This window comes from Solea solea, chromosome 10 (assembly GCF_958295425.1).
Source record: "Solea solea chromosome 10, fSolSol10.1, whole genome shotgun sequence".
Classification (NCBI taxonomy): Eukaryota; Metazoa; Chordata; class Actinopteri; order Pleuronectiformes; family Soleidae; genus Solea; species Solea solea.
The window spans coordinates 13,646,732-13,672,976 of NC_081143.1; the positions used below are offsets into that span (position 1 = coordinate 13,646,732).

General features: G+C 37.7%; 3 protein-coding genes across 4 annotated transcripts; 1 reads left to right on the forward strand and 2 right to left on the reverse strand.

The window, feature by feature from the left end:
* The first annotated feature begins 7,046 nt into the window (after nt 1–7,046).
* adra1d (adrenoceptor alpha 1D) lies at nt 7,047–12,973 on the forward strand. Of its 2 annotated transcripts, XM_058639645.1 has the most exons (3): nt 7,047–8,406; nt 9,957–10,019; nt 11,522–12,973. In XM_058639645.1, exons 1-3 carry the CDS (start codon nt 7,461–7,463, stop codon nt 12,067–12,069), a joined length of 1,557 nt encoding a protein of 518 aa, XP_058495628.1. In that variant the 5' UTR covers nt 7,047–7,460; the 3' UTR covers nt 12,070–12,973. The 2 variants fall into 2 exon arrangements, with proteins under 2 accessions (XP_058495628.1, XP_058495629.1); XM_058639646.1 differs by lacking the exon at nt 9,957–10,019 and having other exon boundaries at nt 7,048–8,406.
* An 862-nt stretch (nt 12,974–13,835) lies between these two features.
* Nucleotides 13,836–19,979, reverse strand: LOC131467695 (5-hydroxytryptamine receptor 4). Its single transcript, XM_058641758.1, has 3 exons — nt 19,951–19,979; nt 16,731–16,789; nt 13,836–15,251 (listed from the first exon to the last, which is right to left on the reverse strand). Exon 3 carries the CDS (start codon nt 15,236–15,238, stop codon nt 14,162–14,164), a length of 1,077 nt encoding a protein of 358 aa, XP_058497741.1. The 5' UTR covers nt 15,239–15,251; nt 16,731–16,789; nt 19,951–19,979; the 3' UTR covers nt 13,836–14,161.
* On the reverse strand, nt 18,597–25,765 carry LOC131467696 (uncharacterized). Its single transcript, XM_058641759.1, has 8 exons — nt 25,667–25,765; nt 24,384–24,431; nt 24,220–24,252; nt 23,357–23,614; nt 22,129–22,430; nt 20,490–20,554; nt 20,257–20,399; nt 18,597–20,054 (listed from the first exon to the last, which is right to left on the reverse strand). The coding sequence occupies exons 2-8, from the start codon at nt 24,412–24,414 to the stop codon at nt 19,963–19,965; spliced, it is 924 nt and encodes a 307-aa protein (XP_058497742.1). The 5' UTR covers nt 24,415–24,431; nt 25,667–25,765; the 3' UTR covers nt 18,597–19,962.
* Nucleotides 25,766–26,245: the final 480 nt, after the last annotated feature.

Here is a 26,245-nt window from a genome sequence, read left to right on the forward strand (position 1 = left end):
CCACAAATAAAGCAATAACACTCGAGAGGGAGTGCTGACAGAACACAGCTGATATTCACTAGAGTTAGGGGTAAAACCCATTTTACTACATATTGTGGGGTTTGGTTAATATTCCTGAAACTGGCTGCTGAAGCAAACATGCCATTGACCCAAAAGGAAGCCATGCACAACAGTCAGAACAGGAATTCTGCTTTAATTAAAGCAAAAAAAAAAGTATTATCTTTATCTTTACTGTCTTTGCTGCTGTAACAACGTACATTTTACTCACTGTGGGACAAATAAAGGACTATCTTATCTTATCTTATCTTATCTTATTAAGAACCTATAATAGCCTAAAAGTATTTACATTTCCTTCAATTTCTGTGTGGATAGAGCCTAAACAAAGGGTGAGCCCTAACCTTAACCCAACCACAATTCAAATCTTAGCCCAAAACCATCAGAAATGAGGTTCTACCTCATTAGGACCAGGCTTTGTTGGGCATGAGGACTACTCTTTCCGAACAAGTGTTCATGACAGAAAAGCGTGCACCCACGCACGCAGTCAAGTAAGATTTACAAAACACTGACTGCAGACCAATGTGATAAGAGCATGTTTGTGTGTTCAATGGCATTTTTGTGACTCGATGTTTACTTCATCTTTGTACTCATACACACACACACACACACACACACACACACTCAACAAAGAGCATTTAGCGTGAGAATGGCGCTGTAGGGTGCCTGTGTTCTGAAGGACACTCAGAGTATACAGAGCAGGCCTCGGGGGAGATGTTTCAGTGAACTCAGTCGGTGGCTCATTATAAATGATATTTACTGAGTGCTACAATACGGCTAACAAAACAAGAAGGCAGATTAAAACACATTTGGGAATGTGCTTAATACATCTTAAAGAGGATAAGCTAAAGGAGTAAATATTGCTCATATAATCTCTTAAATGTTTTAATGGAGCTACTGTTCATTGTATATGTGGACAACAGCTAAAGAGTTAAAGTTAAAGAGGAAGACCACAGAGAAGGTTCTTGGGTGTGATGAAGGAGGTCATTTGGAGGACGGTTGGTCAAACAGAAGAGGACACAAGGGATAGGGCACAAGATGGAGGCAGATGATCCACAGTGGCGACGGCTAAAGGGTAGATTGATTGATAGATAGATTGTATCTTTGTTTATTGCTTTCACACAAAATGCATTCAATGACCACATTTTCCAACATTTCCATCCATACACTACCACTGACATTTTCTCAATGTGCTCTTTTCAAAACTGTTATACAAAACAAGATTATGGCAAATTCAATGGATTCCTTGATTAACCCTAATGAAAACATTACTTGTATAACAGAATTTTAAAAAACTAACTCAAAACACAACCACAATTTTGCAAATTCCGCTGAAAGCATTGTCTTGTCACTAAACAGACATTAGGGCATGATGTCAAAATGACTTTGTTTACAATAAATGCATGGGTTTAGGAAAATATGGTGATGAAGAAAGAAGAGAATTGAAAAGTAGAATACCCGGAGGACAAAGGAAATAATGAGATGTGCATCACTGAACTTTATAGTACAGTAAAATACGGTGTATATGCAGTACATTGACTTCTAATGCCATTTGGATTATTCTGTGGTCTGCTGTAGGATCCAAAGGTTGTTTGCACATCTGAAAATATCTCAGAAACACAGGAAACTATTATTGTTGACATAGCAAATGGCAGTAATGTATAAAACAATGTCAGAGATATTTTCTCACATCCAACCAAATAGTTCATTTGACCTAATCTCAAGTTATCTCTTCATGGAAACAACATGTTGTGTTTTTCTCTTTTAACCCACATAACTGAGGCAGAGGCTGGTTGTCAAAAATCCATTTTAATATTTAGATTTGTTTGTGTTCCGATGTTTCGGTCTCTCTTGGCTATATTTGCAGAGCATCTGACCTGCCTCAGCATTGTTCTGTCCCACACGTCCCCGATGAAAAAACAAATAGTCCTCCCAAGGTCTGATTTGCAAAAATAAATAAATCACAATACTTTATTTCACAGCAGTGCTGTGACAACAGAATTGTCTAACCTGCATGCTGACTATTTTCTGTTGCAGGACTGCCTAACTTTGCTTTGTTGAGTCATGTATTGATTGACCTTGAAAGTGTGTGTGTGTGTGTGTGAGAGAGAGAGGGAGGGAGAGAGAGAGATGATGAGGAAGAATTCTTTTTTGGGGATTTTACAATAATTCTTTTTGTAAAGCCATTTCTCTATTTTAATCATTACGTTTACAATCAGCAGTTTATCTAAGTTCATTTTGAATGCACAAATGAACAAGATAAATGCTAATTGAGCCTGCCAAGCCTAATTGAGCCTGCATATCCGAAACGCAATATTTTCACAACATTTTCCTGACATTAATCGTAGGAGTTTGTTCTCTTAGTTTGTTCCCAACCAATAAATCCAATCAGCTCCTGAGGCCTCTGCAGTTGACAATATAGCACATTAGTCATATAAAGAAATAAACTGGACTCGACTCATTTGTTGTTATTATTGCTGTTAAGTTGTAGACATGCATAATTTCTAGGGGACAAGGGACACTGTGCATTGCATGATGCACGGGGGCAGTTACAATAACAAATGTGTTTCTCCTTGTAATGATAAAGTATAATGTATAATGATATTTCACCTGAGCAGTGGCTGACACTGCTCTAATCTAGATGGGGAATCTAATGGCTGGGACCTTGGTACAGAAGATAGAACTACATAAGAAGAATTTCCTATCATATTTCCTATTTTCTGTTTGTAAAAATGTGTTTGTTTTTTTGTGATTATTCATCCAACTAAAGCCAACACAATAAGTCAAGAACAAGATAATGCTGTTTTAGGATTTATGAAGGTTTATCAATTATCGTGAAATACTGTATGCTACAGTACTTAACCGTTGACCTACAAATCATTACATTTGTAACGTGACATTCCAAACGTCATCTGGAACTGTGTAGCTCATTGCTGATTTTATTTTTACTATACTCATTCCAAGTGAGTCAGGCTCTTCTCTGCGTACGTGCCAGTACTCTGGTCTGTTAGGTTCAGTGCCATGGCCTCAAGAGCTCAGACATACAGAATAATCTCATAACATGCCAATCCAAACTGATAATCATAATAGAATTTACATTCCACAGCTGCCATATCATGTCTTGTTCATTTTTCACAGACATGAAAAAAACTAAAAATAAATCAAGATTGACATTTCCAGTAAACACTATCAACAGGATGTCACAAAAGTATAATAGTAAAAAGATTTTGGAAATATCTGTGCTTTCAAAGCCACAGCAGAGAACATTTTCATTATGAACTATGGTAATTATTAAGATGTCCCCAATCTTTGTGTAGTGGTATTAACTGAGCACTGACAAAGTATCATGGATGGATTCATTTCCATAGTTCCTTGTCTGATCAAGTGCTCTTTGTGCCAGGTTGAGAGGCATATAGTGCTACATTTGGTTTACAGTGACATTTGAGCCAAAGTGACAGATAACTTGACCTTAATGCAAGGTAGCTTTAACTGGCAGCATTTTTCATGCTCCATTACTGTAAGGTTTATGTTTACTTATTGTTTTATATTCAATCATACACGCACAAACCTGACCACACAAAAATTGACCTTTGAGCCATTGACCAGTCACCTATGATGTGATATCAATGCATGACATGACTTGAGTGACTTCCAGTGCTCTGCTGAAGTCACATAAGATGGCACACCTTCAAAGCAGGTACTTATGAGACAAACGCTGAGGTTAGAATATAGATTGCTCTTTTGTTATTGGAAATAAAAGAAAATTGTAATGTGTCTTAGAGACAGCACACCAAACATTATCCATAAGGGTGGCAAGATCATTGAAAGGTTGTGGCAAAAAAAAGTATACTATAAACTATATATATAATATTTAAAGAAAATAATAATAATTAGTGGTCAGTCAATGTTGGAAGTCACATTGCCAGTTAAAAACTGTAGCATAAGACTTTGTGATGCACAGTGCACCCAGACTCAGCATCCAACTTATTATTATATATATATTTATTTTTATTTCATCTCCATGAAGGAGTGTTCATTTTAACTTCTTTACCTCTCCACTGATCAGATTTGAATCTTTATAATCTTATTTTTCTTTGGTTGTTGGATTCAATTGATCTCAATGGCTGTGTTGTGTAGACCCCAAACTTGCTTTCTCACAGTTAGCTCAGTTAGAGATGTGAACACCCTGTACTGGTGTACAGCATTAAAGCATTAGTCAGAATTTAACAAGCTAAAGTAATACATTCATAAAATAATCACTTACAAGTATGATTGATGCTAATCTTAAATGCCTTAATATGGAACAATTAAAACAATTAAACCACAATTCCTGTATAATTTTCTGAAAAAGGACACTGACAGACTTCTCTGTGCAAAAAAAAACTAAAAACCCTGTCCTCTCAGTTATGACCAAACATTGGCTCCGCATGTCTGCTGATTTAGTCCTCTCATAAAGAGGAGCAGGTGGGCTGGATGTGGTTGCAGATATGCTGTAAATGCAATAATGAGGACAGCTAAGCAGACTCGCCATGACTTGGTGCGACTGCCCACAGCCAGATAACTGACTCCACATGAGACCTAATTGTTTTTGCCAATATAATGTATCACATGTCCTCTAGCTAAATTAGCAATCAATGTGGTTAGATGGACAGTCACCATGTCTGTCCAGTGGATACTGACATCTTTAGAATAACTGGGTGGGACATTTAATATTATTTCTAATTAATGTTGCAAATGTGTCAGACTCTACTTTCATATTATTTACTAATATTTGTTATATATGGATGTATATGAGGTTTAAAGTATGTTCCTTGGGCTTGAATCTTTATTGTCATTCAGGTTAAAGTCCAAGGGTGAGTCGAAGTATAAAGGTGAGTTAAGTTCTGACGGGCAAAGTGTACAAGGCTCAAGTGATTACACCAATCACTCACTCACTGCCTACCACTTTATCCTCCACATGAAGGTCACAGAGGATTGAAACACCCTAGACAGGTCACCAGTCTGTCGCAGAGCCAACATACATTTAAATGTTAGCATTTAGCAGACACTTTTATCCAAAGCGACTCACAAAAGAGGAATAAGCTACATAGACTGAGAGAGGGTGAGAGTGCAGAAGTGGATCCAAGTGCAAAAGGAGATACTGCAGGTGAGGGGGTAAGGTAAGTGCTAGGACAGAAGATGCTCTTGGAAGAGCTGGGTCATCAAGAGCTTCTTGAAGATAGACAGGGACGCCCCTGTTCTGGTAGCACTCGGGAGGTCATACCACCAGTGTGGAACGACAGTGTGGAACGACACAAGAAAAGAGTCTGGATTGTCTTGTGCGGGGTGTTGGCACCGCCAGACGACAATCCTTTGATGAACGGAGTAGTCGAAGTGTAACATATGCCTTTATGAGAGTGTTTAAGTAGGTAGGAGCAGACCCATGAAGCACTTTGTAGGCTAGCATCAGTGATTTTAATTTGATGCAAGCTGGGTAGCCTGTTGGGTTAAGTATGGCCTGATTTTTCTTATATTGAATTGTACCAAAGGCAACATGATCTGTAAAGGTCATCTGGTCATTAACTCTCTCAATCAATTCGGTCAAATTTGAGTGTCCAATTAACTTCATTTGCATGTTTTTCGGACTGTGGCAGGAAGTTGGAGTACCCATGAAAACCCCACCTCGGTCGAGCCAGGATTCCAGGGAGTGACCTTCTTCCTGTGAGGCAACAATGCTAGCCAATGGACTACTATGTGATGTGCAACATTGTTTGTATCAAAAAAAGTCAAACTGGAAGTGGAAATAAGCCACTTGGAGCAACTTAACTGGTTGCAAACAGAATTCAAATTGAAAGGAAGTCTTTGGGAAAACTAGACTACCTGAGGAGTTAATCAATTAAACAATCTCAATTAATAGTTTCGTCTTCAACAGAACATGTCAGTTTTGTAACTTAAAACAGCCAAGCATATGAATGCACACTGATGTAATTGACAGCAGGTTTCGTCCAAAAGGGGCCTGGTTGCAAGCGATGACTCCGAACTCCTGTTGCCTCCTGTGCAAAAATGTCACAATTTGGCCCATTCGCGAGGCTTCAAACGGGAGTTCAGATTCTTATCGCTGACATCACAATCGACTACTGCTTGTGTGCGAAACACAATCAGCATGGAACAATCAATGTGTAATCCTGTATCCCTGGTACAGAACGATCTAATATTAACTGCAGTCACTGTTGGTGGTGGCTTTTGCAGTAGCGGACGTCTTTATAGTTGCATTTGTGCCTTCATCTTGTCTTTCCTTTGCTGCTTCTAAACCTTGTCTGTCCTTTGTAAATAAGGAATTGAATTAATGTGTAACAGTACAAAGAAGGCCTACATGGCAGCTGGGAGGTCCTTGATTATTTTTCACTACTATATATTTGTTATCCACCAGCAGTAAAGTCAGTAAAAAAGATGGGGCTATATATCACATTATAGCGGACAAAGCAATAGTGCAACATCTTTAGCTGATGTTTTCCCATGTGTGCCTTATTTGTCCACTCAGTGACTCTGCCTCTTGACCTTTCCTCTCCTTCAGGCTCCCTGGTGAGTTGTGCAGGCCTGTCCTTTTATTTAAGCTATGCACACTCTAGCCTGGGGATAACAGCTGCTGTGTCACTGGATAACTTCATAGCTTTGCCTGAAGGCATTCAGTTTTTTAACTGAGGCGGTCACTGCTGGGTTGACGGCACCTGGTGGCAGTTTAGATAATCTGACTGATGTTGCTCAGTCTTATCTTTGCAAGGGGGAATAATAGACACTTTTTGAGATGACTGGAACTGATACAGAGTGTTTTTGTTTTGTTCCTTTTTAAAGGTGACTATTTTGCATAAAACTAAAAGACGTACACACTATTGATGCAAACACCTGAGGCATATAACACCTTTCTATGAGAAACGTCTTTTCATAGCTCGATTGAAAGGGACGCTCTCTTGTGGAGACTGTGAATGTGATTTGTGGGTGGAGCTGTAGGTTCAGACCTGCTGTACCAGCTCTGACTCTGATATCAGGGTGTTGTTACACAGTATGCCTCCAGTGGAAAACCACTGCATGAAAGAAATGGACAAACATATATTTGATTTTTTTGTTTGTTTGTTTGTTTTTTTATTATTTTTGTTGTTGTAAGTAAAAAGGTGTTGTTGTTTTTTTAGCTGTCTGCTTTTACAGACATCACTTGCCTAATCATGCATGGACATGCCTGCAGCTGCAGCCTACTGCCTTTTTATTTTGATGTTATCTATATTCTTCACTTGACCTGCATTTTTTTGACTGTGAGGACGCCGGTTTCTTTTTTTCCTCCCACTGGAAACTGACGTGAGAGTGAAGACAGCGTTGACAATGCTTTCTTTCCTTTCAAACTCCCTCTAAAGTTCTCTTTATGGCTTTTCAAAATGCCAGAACATAACTTGAACGACAGCAATCACGGGATCTTTTTTGCTCCTGGTTTAAATGGCTCCATTTCGTTTCCAAACGACAGCATCTCGACTTGTAGGAACTTCACTTTGGACTCGCAGGCTGTCGGGGTCGGCATCTTTCTCACCGTTTTTATCTTGGTCGCGATTGCTGGAAACATTTTAGTCATCCTGTCTGTGGTGTGCAATAAACATTTGCAGACAGTCACAAACTTCTTCATAGTGAACTTGGCCATCGCAGACCTGCTGCTGAGCACCATTGTACTGCCCTTCTCTGCATCTCTGGAGGTGATGGGATGCTGGGTGTTTGGACGCGTTTTCTGTAACATCTGGGCAGCTGTGGATGTGCTCTGTTGCACCGCATCCATCCTCAGCCTCTGCATCATCTCTGTCGACCGCTACATTGGGGTGAAATACTGCCTCAAATACCCGAGTATCATGACAGATAGAAGGGCTGTGTACATTTTAGTGGTGGTTTGGGTGTCATCCACTGTCATCTCTGTCGGACCGCTGCTGGGCTGGAAGGAACCGCCGCCTGTGGATGAAAGCATCTGCCGAATCACGGAGGAGCCGGGCTACGCGCTCTTCTCCTCTCTGTTCTCTTTCTACCTCCCGCTCTCGGTCATCCTCATCATGTATTTTCGGGTGTACGTGGTGGCCCGCAGGACTACTAAAAGCCTGGAGGCGGGCGTCAAACGGGAGAGAAACAAGTCGATGGACGTGGTTCTCCGGATACACTGTCGCAGCGTGTTGGAGGACGCGCGCACGGCCAGTTCAAAAAACAGCAAAAACCACCCGTTCCGAAGTTCGCTCTCTGTGCGTCTGATGAAGTTTTCCAGGGAAAAAAGAGCGGCCAAAACCCTCGCCATCGTCGTGGGGATGTTTATTCTCTGCTGGCTGCCCTTTTTCTTCTTTCTTCCAATGGGTATGTCAAATGACTGTATTTCTCTGATCTTTCCCTGACATCAGGTGCACTTTACATCCTAATTTATGTTTCCTCAAACAAACCGATGCCTAAACACAAGTCGACAGCATGTTTTTCTGATTCGCTCTTGGCCTAATGATGATGGTAGATGTAAATTGCAACAATTGAATTGATTGGGAATAATGAATTCCCATGTGTAATTTATGTAAACACTATGCAGGAGCAGGCCAATATTACACCAACTGAACTGAATTAACAATAAAACATATATATATATATATATATATATATGTAAATAAATGTCCCTGGTATGTTGCAAAAATCCCAGCATGATTTTTCTTCCCCATTTACCAACACATGCAGCTCAGCTTTCATGATGTAAATATAATGATACTCTGCATTTGTTTGTTGATGTCAATGTAGAATTATTACATTAAAGGACAGGAGGATGATCAGACAGAAAGTGAGATAAAAACAAATAAATGCTTTCACTCACTATAAATAGTTAATAGCTAGTAAAAAAAATAGTTAAAAGCCCTTTTGGTGGGGATGGCCAGTGTGTTAGATACCTATAAATCAAACTGAAAATGCCACTTGCATATAAAGCTGCATGTGCAGTCTTCACACACACACAAATCACTAAGGATGGCCTCATGAATTTTCATCTTGCATATATTTCTCATAAGTGACCGTCAAAGCCATTATTAACAAACGGCCAACATCTTACAGCACCCTCATTCTTGCTGCACCTCTGAATTTATAGAATAAAAGCAAAGCCTACGGGAAATACAATGGATGCTAATTATGCATGCTGAAAAGGACAGCTTTACTTGTAACAAGGAGTCCACAACAGTTAGAGGCTGAGTGAAGACTTGAATAGGTTTCAAATACATTTAACCACAGTTGCCACATTACATTCCTAGTCACCTGCCAATAGGTACACACCAAGTTTGGAGCATTTAGCATTAATTTCTTTGGTGACATGAATCCAAACAGTACATTGACTTCATGTTTGAAATTTCAAACTGTTTATTTTTAAATATGAGATTCAAATCTATATTTATTATTATCTTTACAATTCAGGAACAATGAAGATATTTTTTTTTTCAATGTAAATGTAATTAAACTATAATTTGGTAGATTGATCCTGGTATGTGGGCTTTCAGATACATAGTCGTCAGGTATTGTGGTGAAATTGTTTAAAAAAAAAAAAACATGTTAGTAGTCTTTGCCATTTTTTTAAATAGCTGTAATTTTGGTGGGTGGCCATTAGAGGGCACTGCTTTATCACTCTCGACATGAGAAGACTCCCATGGACCTTTGAATTGAGACTACTTAATAGCACAGGCACATACACATAGAGAGAGAACTAGCCCCTTACCCTAACATCCAACATCCACAACTAAATGCCTAATAATCACTATCGCTCCTCTGCACATGACCAAATCATCTTGACCTTGTTTCTCTTCCTTTATTTCCAAATATTCAAATTGAGTTGTCCCTCAAATATGCAAATTTATAATCTTGTCACTCCTGGACACACCCAACAGAAATCTCAGTATCTTCAGCATCTTCCCTGTGCACTGTCCATTGCTCTGGATGGTTGACCCCAGGTATTTAAACTCATCCACTGTCACTACCTCCACATCTCTGCATACCCCTTACATCTTCAGTGTCTCCCTGACATTCACAAACAGATATTGTGTTCACAGGTATGTCATCTGGACCAAATGCCTTTCCACTCTTCATCCTCTTCAGAGCTGCTCTCACTTCCTCCTTACTAATCCTCTGCACTTCCTGAGGCACTATCTCCCCTTCAAATGTTCAAAGCTCTCTGTCTCTGTCTCATTTTACTAATTTACTCATTCATCCTTAAAGTTTTTCTTCCATCTTCTCAACACTCTGTTTTCTTGTTAGAACATTTCCATCTCTGTCTGTCCTTAGTCACTTGCTGCACATCCTTCCCACCTTCCTTAGTTCACAGCCTCTCTGTCACCTTAGCGTAAGCCTTTTCATTTGCCTGTGCCATTTCTCTTTGCCGCACACCTAGACTCCTAATACTCCTGCCTACATTCTTCATCTCCCTGTCCCACTTTTTCTCTGCCATCCTCTTCCTCTGGATACTTTCCTGTACTTCCTTATTGGGGCACATATTCACTGAAGCATAGCTTGGTCCTTGGTGGTCACACAAGCTCACAGTCAGATGTTGACACTCTTATGGAACATAAAATGTCAACGTGAAAATAGCATAAGTTCTGTAACTGAGGACTGGTCAGGATTCTGTCTGCTTGTGCTCAAACAGGAATCCAGTTTCGGTCTTGGAACAGGTGTCACTTAGTTTTCAAAGCATTAATTTGTTACTTGACTTTATGATTTGTGGATGATTTAGGATGAGGATTATGTTCCAGATATCAGACATAAAAATGACTGTTATTAAAGGCAATAAAACCAAATCAAATGCAGTGAATATCCAACGGCCATGATGCTGAGATATGTATGTACAAAAAAGCATAATATGGCACACACACAAATTTGAGTCAGACAGCAGAGGAGCAGTTTCAGGATCTCCTTAAAAATTATTTTATATATATACTCCTTCATACTATAAACCTAATATGTAAAACGATGCCAATTTAACTCTAGAAATATAAGTTGAAAATATTTGTAAATGTTCTTATCCAAATTAGGTTCAGACAAAAGTATTTTCTTGTCAAAACAATGAGCTGATTTCTATAATTTACTATAAAGTTCATTCCCTCCACCAATGAGGTAATGTATTTGACCATGTTTGTCTGTGAGGAGATTCCTTCAAAGGGAAATAAAGGATATATTTGGATGAAATTATGATAAGATATTTATATTTATGACTATTTATATATGACTATTTACCCTTGTGAGATTGACATTGTAGGAAACTGAGCAGCCTTGGTGGTGGAGGATTGGCTATAGGTTGGTAATTTGAAAGGTTTATCTGATTTAATATGGAGCCATTACTTAATGGAAAAACATCCTTAAACAGTTTAGCGGGGATGGGATCTAACTGGCAAGTTAATGGATTGGATGATGATACTGCTCATCTCATTTACTCAAAAATCCATACTTTCTACCTCCACAGGTTCATTCTTCCCAACACTGAAGCCATCTGAAACTGTGTTCAAGGTGGTGTTTTGGCTGGGCTACTTCAACAGCTGCATCAACCCCATAATCTACCCCTGCTCCAGCAAAGAGTTCCAGAGGGCTTTCACTCGGTTGCTCAGGTGCCAGTGTCACCAAAGACGCAGGGTTCTTCGTCGCTTCTATGACCAGCGGTGGCGGTCATTCAAGGGAATGACAAGGGATCAGAGAGCAGACTATAAGCCTGGCTACGCTGTGCATGATTCCTGTGGAAATTCTCTGTTGCACAAAGGGAAAGGGAACTCTGTTGATTTCAAGAGATGGAGGCTGTTTCCACCCCTGCAAAAGTCATCTTTCCAGCTTAAGGAGAAAGTGAATAATCTGTCAAATAAAATCAAGGGAGGGACAGGGAAAAGTGCTCTACCTGCAGTGGACCAGTTTGACATAGTCGACACAGTTTCAATGGGGATTTTTAACTCATGTGAACAGAACAGTTATCCATTTTATGATCTGGCAGACTGCTATGGCCTGAAAGAAACTGACATTTAGAGGGTGACTGGAGAATGTTCTATTTATTTTTCAACAGGCGGTAATGGACCAGCATGCAAGGAAGACTGAGAAAAGGCATAATTCTGTGTTCACAAAAAAATCTGAGAATCAAATGTTGATGATGTTGAAGTTATGAGCTGAGATAAGAGCACTCACGCCAGCACAACATTTTATTTAAAATCATCATCATCATCATGTTTATTTCAATAAGAAGTCATGTGACATGATTCAAGCCACATTTTGGAAGTGCACACTGAAATGTTCAACTCCTTTTGCTTTATTTTACTGTTGTATTGATATTACACACTCAATATTTGACAGGTTTTCACACTTCTGGTGAGATACACGAGTGTCATTACTACTGTTTTACTTCCTGTCAGTCTCCTTGCCTTCAAGTATTAGCCAGCACTGAATGGTTGTTAGTTTTATGTCATCTTATTTCAAACATAAAAGTGCAATTATTTTGATTGTTGATTGAATTATTGCACTTCATCTGACATTTTTCTATTGTGACAAGGCATTATAAAGATAAGAGGTCAGTAGGGATGCTGCGTAATATTTATTTTAGCAGTTAACTTTATCTCAGTTGATATGCTCACTTGTTGCAATATCATAAGAAGTCTACTTGGCCACCAAATTATTACTTACATTATCATGTGAGTGCTAATGTAAAATAAGTGGGTTTTTTTTGTACATTTTGATGTTATGATTATGTCAAAGAAATGTAATAAAATTAATTCAGCCAACAACTGTTTTCACTTTGGTGGTATTATTAATCACCTACCCCATAGTGACCTTTCAGCATAACGTTCGTTATGTAATTTGAGCAAGAGAGAGGGAAAGAGAGAAACTGAGAGAGAAAAACTACACAGATTGTCATAGTAAATAAAATGAAGCACAAGCATATGTGTGTATGATTTTCATTCAATTTAAAAATGTACACTTAAAAACGGTGCTCTCATGTGTTATCATCTATATACTTAAGCCTTTTGTTGTGTCCTTCTGAACAAATTGCACATGGTGACATTTTTGTGGCACTGAAACATCAACGACTTTAAAAATAATTGACTTGAATTGAATGAACTGTTAGGTTTTGCTGTGAAGATTGCGAAGCAGAGACACATAAACCTAAGAGAGGCACTGGAGTTAATTGTCCCAAAAACTAAAGGAGGTGGCAGGGGGCTGGCTGGCTCGGAGAAGATAAGACACAGAGAATGCAAAATATCAAAGGCATGATAAGGCAGCCTGGGAACTAAAGAAAAGAAAAGAATTACAAAGAAAACAGGCAAATAGTTGCATCAACAATATGGCACTGACAGACAGAAGTATGTGGCAGAGTGCTGAAGTGATGAGCAGGCTTTTATATGGAGGTTGATGAGGAATAGGAAACAGGTGTGCCTTGTCAGCTGCCACGCCCCTTGCAACACATACCCTGCAAGAGGAAACTGAGAGCACAAAACAAGAGAAGAACACAAACTCGACAAAAGTCCTTCTCAAAGTCTTTCTTTGTTTAGGGGCACCATGGTGTGTCACCCTCTAGTTATTTTCAAATGTGCCATTTAGCTTAATTGTAGCAATGTGCCATTAAACTATTCAAATTTTAGACATAAACATACGAGGAGATTGATCATCTTTGCTTTTTGGAGTTAACTGTCGGAGATGAAGCTCTGCACAAATGTTAACATGTCAAAGCAAAAGAATAATGATGTTGGTGTTAGAAAGTGGAAATGTTTTTGAACACATGTATCACAGAAAAACACAGCTTCAGATATCATTTATTATATTATGTTTCACCTTTTTGTCTCTAGGAATCAGTTGCAAGAGCTTTCTGTATGTTAATGTCAAGCATGGCATAAAAATACAGCAAATAGATCAGCGTGTGCCGTCACATCAAGGCAACAAAAAAAAACCTCACTCAACAATTGCTTAATCTGAGATAGTAGTCATAAACACAGCATCTTAGTTTTACCCAGCATTATGAATGCATTCGATTTCCAAAGATATAAACCCTTACTGTTAATCATGCTAATCTTCATATGCCTACACAAAATTTACAAATACAAATACAATTATTATTATTATTATTATTATTTTATGATTTGTCTGCATGTTCATTTGCCTCTTTCCTTGTGTGAGATAGCTCCATACCAGATGAAGATCCAGACAGACATACTCTGCAGCCTATGAACATGAAGAATGCCCTACGGAAAGAGCGATTGAAGAAACCATACAGGAAGGGATTCAGGGATGAGTTGATATATCCTAGCCATAAAAATATATCCCAGACAACCACTTCGGTGCTGTAGTCAATAAATGGGTCCACAATGTTGACTGTAAAGAAAGGCATCCAGAAAATTAGGAAAACTCCCATGATGATACCCAACGTTTTTGCTGCCTTTCTCTCTCTCTTTATATTGTTTCGGTGTCTTTGTTTCTTGCTCGAATCTTTGCCCACACCAGCAGCCATCTGGCTTTCCATGGCACTGATCTGTCGGGCTTGCCTTTTGGCGGCTTTGAAGATCCTCCAGTATGCTACTAACATGATAGCCATTGGCAAGTAAAAGGCTACCAAGGAAGCCATTACAGCATAAATGCGATTGACCAAGAACACACACGCGTCTTTCGGCAGTAAGATGTCCACACCAGCAACATGGAGATCTAGCATTATGGGGCCAAAGGAAATAAGCATGGGAACAACCCAACATACAACAATGAGGAAAGCTACCTGCCTGCTGGACATCTTTAAAGCATAGATTAATGGGTGGCAGACTGCATAGTAGCGGTCAAAGGCAATGCAGCTGAGATGGAATATGGAGGCAGTGCAAAGCATAACATCGAGGCTAGAGTGAAGTCGACAGAAAAGCGCACCAAAGTACCAGCATCCCTCTACAGTCCGAATCATACTGTAGGGCATCACAATGAGGCCTACGAGACAGTCAGCCACTGCCAAAGACATCACAAAGGAGTTTGTGGGTGACTGCAACTGCTTGAAGTAGGCGATAGACAAGACCACCAGGAAGTTTCCCACCACTGTGCAGGCAATGCTGACAAAAAAGAAGGCATAAAGAAAAACACGAGAGGCCTGGTTCCTCAGGGTTGTACAGGACTGAAGTTGAATCTGAAGAGACATGTTAGTATCTCGGAGTAATTCCAGGCTGCTGTTGTCCATTTTCTATTGAAATCTGTCAAAACAAAACAGATACAGTTGTAAGTAAGAAGTGCATTGCTTTTAGAGCTGCAACTAACGATTATTTTCAAAAGAAATCTTCAAACTGATTAATCGATGATTAAATAGATGACCATTATTTTAGTAATTGATTATTAATCGATTAATCGCGTAATTGTTTCAGCTCTATTTGTTTCGACATGGCAGTAAGAAAGGCAATGGAGCATTTAGCTTGGGCCAATTTATGCGACATTAGCATTGGAAAAGTGAAAAGTATATTTCAGACTTATTTGCTGCATCATGGCTATTTGGCATGAGTTCATTTCTGAACTATGAGCTTTAGTTTGATGTGCAATTCATGTAAGAGTGTGGCGTGGAAAGGCCTTTCTTCTGACCATCTTATCCAAAATCTCATCTCTTTGCCTCATTAAAAAACAGATGTTCTTTTCATTACGCAGATCTTGATGCTACTCGTAGAATATCACTGGTTTTGCATGTCTTGTAAACCAAGAAAAAATAAATACAAGGAAGTGCCAAAAAACACTTAATGTTGCTAGACAGCTGAATAATATGAAAATAATATATAAGTGCCCGTGGTGTAAACAGAGTAGATGTTGCAGATGATTCGGACAGATTTTAATGAACACCACAGGGACTGAGTAGCGACAGCTGTGTGACGTTGTACTGCACTCAAGCTTGAAAGGTATTGGTATCAACGTGATAGTAGATACAAATGATTCATTTCAACTCAAAACATGTATCCTAACATATCCACTTATTTATGTTATTTATGTGTATCATTTCTGCCACAAGGGCTGTTTTCAGAGAAAGCAGGTTAAACTGGCTTTTTTACAACAGGCAGGTATGGGGTTGTCACTGTGGAAAAATGGTAACGACAGGAAATGCCTTGTCTGCAAGATTCACACAGAAGCTTACAAGTAGGCTTGAAGTATAAAATTCTATTTCAAATCCATTTCCACCATCCTTTTTTAACAAAATATCTACATGATCTATTAATAAAACTGCAATTGTGTATACAAATTGTGATCATGTTTGCCCATATTTGATACCAGGTAATAATATACAATGACTACATGTAGCAAATTGATAGTAAACATAATAAGTTATGATACAGTTATCAACTACTGCTTTTGGTTCTGTTCTTTTACAATGCAGTAATATAATAGAAACACATTCTAACAAGTGTATATTGTTAAAATGGTGTAATGTAGTAAGAACAAACTATTTTCATTTAGAAGCAGTTTATTTAAACTGAAAAAGTCTAATTTAAAATTTAAAAAACAGCAGCATTCGTAGCATTCTATGTTATTTTTACCAAGAGCACATCAATAAAAGTGGGGGAAAACCTCAAACAAGATCCTTTAAAATACAAATGTTTCTATCAAATCCTATCAATATCATTTATCTATCAATTTGTATCAACCTGTACCATTATACAGTATCAAAGAAAAATTGTGCAAACAATTAAACTCACCTGTACAGAAAGGATGAGCGCCTGTTCTCATGTCTGCGTTACACTGCAGGTCCGTCAACCTTGATTTTGCACAGAGATGAAAGGGATATGAGAGGTGGGAAGTGGCCTGTAATAAACCCATGCTACAGTACTCGCAGTACAAAAGAAAGACACGTCTGCTCCCTCCCATACCAACACAGCCCACACAACTACACTGATTTTGATGATGACATTCTTTTACTTTTACTGCTTTACATGTTGAAATCACTTTGAAAGGTGTACATTTGTGCAGGGGTGTATGGAAATGAACATTGAAAGAAAGTGCAGTACAAACCAATTTAAGTACCTAAACCATGGGCTACTATATTTGACAATACTGAATGTTTCTAATCTGATGGATTACTCATGTTCAATGTTGACATTCACTGTCCCCAGAGGATTATTTTAACATCATTTTAGTAATTGTTGATGGAATGACATATTTTTGCAACAGATTGTGAGGGTCACAGTGAGGAGCAGTTCCTATGTTAGACAGCTGACATCTCTAAATGTCTTACATAATATAATATAAGACATTTATACTCATAACCTGTTTCTGCCAACTCAGGTTATGCGTATAACATGTGTATTTTAATTTAAAATAGATTTACATACTGTTGGTGGAGCTACACATTGTGCATATGCCAGACACAAATCAAAATCCCTTTCATGTGTCACAGTGTGCAGTGGAGCACCACTTGCTTGAATACCTTGGGCCTCAGCCAGTGACAGATGCATCTCAAGTGTGGTGGATGTGCTCTAATTAAACATGGGGGATTTTTAATAAGGGGGGTGCAATAAAAGGCACATTGACTCAAAAACATGTGTTTTTTCAGACCGAACCATTCAAATGTGTAATGTGAGTGTGCTTTACAGATAGGGGAGACTGGCAGCACATGCGTTCATTTGTTTCCAAATGAGGAGTGAGCAGAGGTTGATCCCGTGCGTTAATGTATTTACAAGAGGACAAATAGAGTGACCTATCTCATATGATTACACATTTCATTATCACAGTGCAATACTGACTAGAGGCACTACACATGATAGTTATTGTCTTTTATTCTGGAATGAATTTGAAAACCTTTGCCCTTGAATTTATGTTCACACAAAATGATGTTTTGAAAACAGTGTAATGCCGTCCATATGAATTTACATGCAAAGCCTTCATTTTCTCTACATTTTTTATTCTTCCATTTTTAAATTACAAAGATTAGTTAGCTAGGTATTGTTCCCAGAGGTGCCAATTGGTAGTTTGTTCTTATTTTCCAATGCTGTAAAGGTTTTTTTTTGTTTTTTTAAATATCTATTGAAGGGACAGACTGCATTTGGTTTAACCGTTTCTTCAGCTACATGAACAAAAAGTACAATACCTAAAACTTAAATACACTGCATGAATAACAGTCATTTCAGATTATATCAGTGAAAAGAATACAGTCATCTGAAACATCCTCATGTCAATGCAGCCCTCTTCTGGTGTATTTTCCCCATTGCATGTACCATACCAGAGCATGACAGCTCATTTTATCAACTGACTGTACACTAAATGTATGCAACATGTTATATATGCAAACCACACAAATCAGGGAGTATTTTTTTTTTCTTTTTTCTTTTCATATTGCTGCTACAGTTTCATTTCTGTTCTTTTTGCACTACTTTTATTGATATTTATATTCAATAAAAACACTTACTTATTTATTTTTTTATTAATCATAGTTAGGCTGAAGAGTTGATACATGTATAGACATTTACAGTAAGATAAAAGACATTTCCCATCAGAACTCAACAGTGACAAAATTCAATGCTATGTGTTGGTTCCTTATCTGCTGCCAAGCAATGAAATTTCGTTGCCAGTTTTTTCACTGCTGTGTTTTCTGTGCGATGACAATAAAAGGAAGTCTAAGTCTAATTCTAAGTCTAAGTCTATTTTATTCAGATTAATAAAACCCCAAAACCCCACACAATCAGTTATGACTGATTGAACTTAACATCAAATTAAGCTCTAAAGGAGCACATCATAAACATTTTTTTTCTCTATCTCAGATGCCGGATATATGCAAATTCTATGTATTACCCATTCAACTAACTAAGATTTTTATGGGGTAGAGACCAATCAATAGCTCACTTTTAATCCTGTGGTTTCCAATGTGGGTATCATTACTTCACCCGATGGAGTGGGAGTGAAGTATTGCTTTTAGTGGCTCTGTGTGTCTGTCTGTAGAGGCTTGCTGCATGAATGGGGTGAAGTCTGCCAGATAATAACAAATAATTGTCAGAATGAGGTAGAGTGTGCATTTTTGTCCAAGTCCCCAGCTGAACAAGGCCTTGTTTTCCTTCTGATAGTATTACTAACAACGTTGATTGTTGATCTATTTGCTTAAATTCCTTTTAACTTTGCACTTTGCACAATTACAGATTCACCCTGAATCTCTTCTTTGACCCTTAAAGTAGGAAATTACATTTTCCACAAGAACTTTAGAGGTCATTCAAGGTAAGTTTTTAATTATTTGGTAATCAACAATTATGCACAACTATAGTATTATATCTTCCTCAAAAAAAACACAAGAACATCCAGTATTCTGTTATTGTTTTAACGATCATCTGTTGATGTTCATTATTCCATTTTCCTGTGTAATATGGTATGCTAAAATCTACAGAAGAGTATTAGGGCCACATGTAAAAAAGAAAAGAAAGAAAAAAGAAAACTGCATGAATTATGAAGAAAAAAAGAATTTGAGGAGACAGTTAGACTTTCTTCTCAGAATTCTGACTTTTTTAAAGAATTCTGACTTTAGTCTCATGTCATTTTATTTTTTGTTGGCCCTAATACTCTTCTGTACAAATATATCTATATCTATAAATGTCCTTAAAAAGGTGATGAAGATCTGGACCCATGTATGTGTAGTCACAGGTATTAACATCCACATTTACAGTTATGTTACTTTCAAATAAATACTTTGTACAATAACTGAATGGCAACTGCAAAAGGAACGCTTTTTGTCATTGTTAATCTAAAAATGAGTACCTCAAATACAATATAATACAAACACAAATACTAAATATGCCCTTAATCTATGACACACATTGGTAAATGTCATAATGTGTACTTAGGTCCTTTATTGTTTTATTCATTGGTACTTTAACCACACTTATTCCACATTGAGCCATCGCGCTGTACAAGTTCATGTCAGCGTATCTACTGTACCTCTGATACAGGCTAGAAGTCAAAGAGCATCTGCGTCACAGTAAGCAGTGTCAGTGCAATGACAGCCAATGAGCCCATGGAGGGCAGAGTAATGCTTGATGAGCCTGAAATAGGAGAGCAAGCATAAGCACAAGTCAGGATTAAAACAGTTAATGTGTAACCTCAAGATGAGGTTCAAAATACTTTTACATTTGTTTTGAAAAGCAATTACAAGTGTATTAGTTCTATACAATATTACATGGTTTGGAATACTTAATAGAACAACAAGTCTTAACCAAAAACTAATTCATTCAAACTGTGACTTACTTGCAACAAAACTGCCTGCTACAAGATCCAGGGTGGTAGAGTTGTCCAGTTCTATGCTGAATAGTGCAGTTGCATTAAGTGAGGAAGGAACTGAGCTTTGGTTTACGAACACAGCAGTCGAGTCGACAATCACTGATCCATTACTACAATGAGAGAAAAAGTAATAGATTGTAAAGGAAAAGTGGTGGCACATGTTTTGCAGAAATTAGTCAATGATTTAAATGTATTATTACCTGAATGAGTTAACAAGGGCGCGTTTGTACAATGGTCCATACAACTTGTTACCCGCCTTGTTGAGCTGAAAAAGAAAATTATTTTCAATTGCAAATAAATAAATAACAAATTTCCACTAGTCGCTGATGACATCGTGTCACAACCTGACCCAGTGATCTTTTAGTATCAGCCTAGTCAAGGTGTGAATGAGGGTGGTTGGGCACACTTGTCTGCTACTGCAACTTCTGTGTTGTAAGAGTTCTGTGGCTGCAATAAGGGGCATGTTTTGCAGTGAGCAATGAATGATTGGTAAAAAAGTAAGAGAGGTGTTGTGTGAAACATGAAAAGCTGGGACCGGTAACAGAGAAAAAAGTAAGGCAATAATGTGTCAAGTTCTGTGCCAGTAGGTTACGGTTAAGCCTGTCGATTTGTGTAACGATAAGGGTGTTTTGGCCCAAAATAGCCACATCTTTGCCCCGAAAAAAACAATATCCCCTGCACTGCCCCACCACAGTTTGGGAGCTCTATCAGGAAAGCTTAACACTGGCAGTCATTGCTAACAACTTGTTTAAAGACACTCAAGGTACAGTACAAGGAACAGCATTGGAGCTTCATCAACCCAATTCTAACATTAAAAGACTGGACATTGATTGGTTCATTGCGATCAATGCAGTATAAATACATTGGGGTATATGTATTTTTTACTTTTAGAACTGTTGTAGCCATATAACCTGTATTGTATTGGTGTGCCCTTGTGTGTGTTTTTTCTTTACCTTATTTTCCAGTTGAACTTAATGAACTAATGTATTTTGTCTTTTCTAAAATGTATGTTTAAGTTTATGTCTTTTTCATTGCAGGCAGCCCAGAAGAAAATTATTGGTTGACTGATTTAGTTTCAGATTAAGACCTAATTTATCTGATTGTCCTAATTTAAAAAATAAATAATAATAATCCCATTTTCTCAGCAATATATTTTATCCCTACTTCATTCCCTATTGATATATTTGCTTCTAAAAACATGGCTTGAGTATGAGAAGAATTATGTGCCAATTATGTGTGTGGTACTGAAATTTAACCTGAATTGAATAATTAATTGCCTTCAATTCAGGTTCAAGTGATTGATTCCCATTCAGATATAAAGAATTTAATTTAATTTTCTAGTGGCACATTCTTCCTAGTCACCTTGATTATATTTGAACAAAAGTTCATGACAGCCTTTTATGTTGTGATTATATCATGACATTTAGGGTTCAACCAGAAATGACCCCTTAGCAGTGATATAATCACAACATACTGTGTAAGGTAGTGGTGTTTTGTAAAGCAAAATTTCACACTGATTGGATATGTCATGTTTTATTTTAAACTGGTCATCAGATGTAGCATACTGATGACCAATTTCCCTCATAAAACATGACACACTGGACACTTTTACAATGATTATGAGATTTTCTTTCTCCTCTGATATTATCACAACACAGTCCACGTTCTGGGGGTGTGATTTTGGTCTGAAACAGCGCGGCTGACGAGAGCGTCAGTGAGGAGATATTTTGATCGGCTCGTTTGCAGCGACTAGTATGTTTTGTTTTGTATGTAAGTAGACCTCCATAACTAACATATATGTGTGATACAAGCATTCAAGGTCACCTTTAAACAACTTACCTCTGTGACCACTGTGTTTGCCAAGGTTTGATACCCTGCTGAGGACGAGTCAGCGAGATCTGATGTATATGTTCGATTTAGACTGAAGACAAGGGACAATGTTCCTTCACCGGAAGATGGTGGATCCGTTGATGGAGCTGTGGTGGTTGTCGTAGTTGTCGCAGTTGTTGTAGTTGTCGTAGTTGTTGTAGTTGGCGTAGTTGTCGTAGTTGGCGTAGTTGTCGTAGTTGGCGTAGTTGTCGTAGTTGGCGTAGTTGTCGTAGTTGGGGAGGTAGTTGTTGAAGTAGATGGAGTCACTGTAACTGCAGGTGAAAAAAAAAGAAACATTCAAATTGTTAGGGGGGTTTGGAGTTGTAGTAATATGTTTGATAAAGAATGAAGGTAAGGATCAATGTTCTCTTGCTGAATGTAGGAGGATAATAGTGTTCAGGCAATTCAAAGAGCTTTTGGAGCAGCAAATGAAACTGCATTATAGTCAAGTAAAACCACAAAAATACAAAAAATATATTAAAAACATTTCAAACTACGATGACAAATGTTGTTGCTAAAGGAGGATCGGTAAATGGAGTGGTGGTTTAAGTAGTTGCTGTATTTTAGATTTAACATTTGGATCAGTAGTTGGAGGAGCAGATGTATCAGTAGGGGCTACAGTTGCAGGAATTGCAACTTTGCCTGTAACTGAAGTTGGAACAGGTGTAGGTGTATTGATTCCTATTCCAACAAATTGCAGGTTAATTGAGAAACTTCAAACAATTTCAAAACAATATTTAACAATAACTGAAAATGGATTACACAATTTTACAGCATTTATAGTCATTTTTCTGGGTGTTAACGCTGCCTTAAATATCAAAAACACTCCACACTAACCCATAACTTACAAAATAAAAACAATGGGTGCTCCTTTGTTCCACTTTAAGTAAATTCAAGTGCTTCTAAAAACTGACAAATAATTTGTGTCAAGTTACTGTTAGTGATTGATTAGTATAAAGTCTAGCTTGGTGTATAGATTTGTCCTTCTGGTCAGTAGGGAGCACCATAACACAGTAGTTATTGTTTGAAAGATCGAATTGTCTGGAAGTACACTAAATATTAGTTAAAGTTAACATTTATCGTACAAACAAGGCACATTAAAAACATTTCTTGATGCTGTTGTTACTTTACATTAAAATAAACCAAATATTTGCTTACTGACTTGAATCAAGTAGTTGTAACATTTTCATAGCAATACCTGAAGGTGACATGGTGGAGGCTGGTGGTGTGGCTGTATTGGGAGGTAGAGAGGTCATGTGTATTGGCGCTGAGGCTGAATTGGGAGGTAGAGAGGTCATGTGTATTGGCGCTGAGGCTGAATTGGGAGGTAGAGAGGTCACGTGTATTGGCGCTGAGGCTGAATTGGGAGGTAGAGAGGTCCCGTCTTTGCGCGGTGAGGCTGAATTGAAGGGTAGAGGTGTAACAACTGCTTTGGAGGCTGAACTGAATGGAGCATCTGTGTCACATGATAATACTCAATTAGTACACAATAAAGACATTTCTTTGGAAACATTGGCAAACATATGGGGTGTGTCAGCTGCAGAGAAAAATATTGGGAATATGTGTTTGGGAAGTTTTTCTTCCCAATTATTTTGTGCCATAACAAAATTACAATTTTGGAGCAATGTTGCATGTGTTATAAGTGGTAGCTTTCATGTCATTAATATTGGTGAGAAGAAAACAGCTAGGTCTATGATTATATTGGTACTTTAGTATTCAAATGACAATATCTAAAACCCCTAACCACAAACACTGTAATGTGCCATATTCTTTTATGTCATGTGGTAAGTAAAATTGTTTTATAAAATTATATCAGTTAGAATTTGTAAAAAGGCTGTTTTTATGTGTCATCACTTTATCACCAGGAAATCAGTCATTAAAATTAGTAATATATAATCCACTTTCCAGTTTTTTTTCTCACATGACTGATTTAACTTTTAGGTGCATTTAAAACAACATTCTGGCCATTTTCTTCAGAATGGATTCATTAACTTATCAATACACTGCAACCACTGGAACATTGTTTAAAATGTTAACCCTTAAGAACACTGTGTATTTTACCTGTTGTTGCTGTTGCTGTTATTTCCACTAGACCTAGAAAGGTAAAAAAACAAAGTATGTCCAATTCAAAGTTTTATTACAAATATAACTAAATAAAAAATGAATCTCCCGTACCCAACCCGTGTGTGTGAGAGACATGTGCAAGCACATGTGTGAACAAATACCTGCTAATAGAAGAAGTATTAAAGGATCCATCCTCCAATATCTGGTATCTGTGAAATATGACGAGTTATGAATATACAGTATATGTTAATTATTTTTTTGTTAGGAAAATTGGTGTAATTCAAATAAACGTTGCCTTTCCAGTCAATTTATATGGGTGAGATTTCTAAAAACAGGTCAATAAAACAACCAATTCAAAAGTTAGGTTGATTCAACTCTTAAAATATGTTATATATGTTAATAGGCACGACTTATTGCTGCACCAGGAAGCATCATGTCCAATAAGCAAGTCTAACACAACATCAAAATAAGAGTGATTTGGAAATTCATTCTGACAAAAAAAGTCTTAACAGAGAAAAATTAACTCCGAGTACAAACATTATGTAGAAACAAGTTTGCGTTGCTTTCTTATCTGATGAAGAAAAAGTACATACCTCTGCAGTTTAGGAATCCAGTCAATGTTAATTGCTAGTAACTGCAGGGTTTCTTCTAACCAGTTATGTGGGGATACTTGTCTACTGTTTCTCTAACTGACTTGTAATGCCAAGCTGAAGCTTTAATTTAGTGATGAATGGCAGCACTTTTTTGGATGTTATATATTTATATATTTTTAATATAGTTATGAAGAGAAATAATCCTGTCTAAATTTACTTAAACTTTCCGTATCAGGTTAAGACAAAACGATATTTGAAGTCCTTGAACCAGTATCAATTTCTCTAAATAATGTGTGTATCAACCATGCAATCTGGTTAGGTTAGAAGCAATCTTTATATTTTATCATTGTTAAGAATGGAATGTAAAGATCAGATACAGCAACTATTTTTACCAGGGCTAAATTAACTCATCTTCTTATCATATAAACTAAGCTTCCATTAAATATAGCTTAGATAGACATAGAGCAATATGATGCTCCCATAGCAGCCACACCCTGACAAGCCAAGAAGTGCAATCCATCAATGTCTATGATATACTGTATGGTAAAGTATCACAAAAGAATAACAAATATCCACTTAAGGTAGCACACACCCAACATACAGATTGCAGAAATGGACATACATAATTTTCAGACTTAACTGCATTGTAGTGTGTGCATATATGTATTCAAATGTGGGGAAAAGCCTTAATTGTAAAATCTGTGACCCACATTCATCTATTTCTATGTAAATCTGTAGATAGACATAGATGTTATCTTTTTTTAATATTTAAAAAGCTCAGTTGTATATTCAGTTATAAAACAATGCCAGTATTAGCAAAAACAAAAACAAACCTATCTTTGATGTCTTACCTCAGCTGATTCCCAAGTCCTTTTCAAGTGGATAGTAAGAGCTTACACTGCACCACGAACCTTAACTTCTTGACTTAAGAAAAGGAAGTGGAGACTTGTCAGTGACAGATATTTTTGTCTGAGACAAGAAATTCTGGCTTTATCAAACACCTGACAGAAGTTGTGGGACTTGTTTTGCTGTACGTCATTTGTGTTGGTGGGTGGGGGGTTATGACTCTGACGAGGGTGCAGAGTAATGTCAGAGTAATGTCAGAAGACATCCTTGCAATTTCAAACAAACACATAAGGTGTCATATAATATTCTCATCCTGTAACAAAGTGCACCTTAGTGTGTGTGTGTGGGGTGGGATTGTCTTCCATATAAGCATAGAAGACAACAACAGACCGTGGGTGGACAAGGACATTGCTCCACTAACCATTAAGGTGGTGATGGCAGCATGAAAGGCGGCACGACTCCGCCGTATCCTTCGTTTCTGTATCTTCCTCGCAATTAGAAGAAAGGTTGCACTGTGGCATCACATAGCCATTTGGGACAGAAACAGGCACAGATTTATGTTGTACATATTGTTTTGTTTTTTT

Excerpts from the sequence above, each read along its gene's own strand:
- adra1d (XM_058639645.1), top strand. The coding sequence starts at position 7,461 with ATGCCAGAACATAACTTGAACGACAGCAATCACGGGATCTTTTTTGCT. Across the intron at positions 8,407-9,956 it reads TTTCTTCTTTCTTCCAATGG|AAATCTCAGTATCTTCAGCA; the intron begins GTATGTCAAATG and ends CACACCCAACAG. Across the intron at positions 10,020-11,521 it reads CTCTGGATGGTTGACCCCAG|GTTCATTCTTCCCAACACTG; the intron begins GTATTTAAACTC and ends CTACCTCCACAG.
- LOC131467695 (XM_058641758.1), bottom strand. The coding sequence starts at position 15,238 with ATGGACAACAGCAGCCTGGAATTACTCCGAGATACTAACATGTCTCTT.
- LOC131467696 (XM_058641759.1), bottom strand. The coding sequence starts at position 24,414 with ATGGATCCTTTAATACTTCTTCTATTAGCAG. Across the intron at positions 20,555-22,128 it reads CAAACACAGTGGTCACAGAG|CTCAACAAGGCGGGTAACAA; the intron begins GTAAGTTGTTTA and ends TTTCTTTTTCAG. Across the intron at positions 20,400-20,489 it reads GCCCTTGTTAACTCATTCAG|TAATGGATCAGTGATTGTCG; the intron begins GTAATAATACAT and ends CTCTCATTGTAG.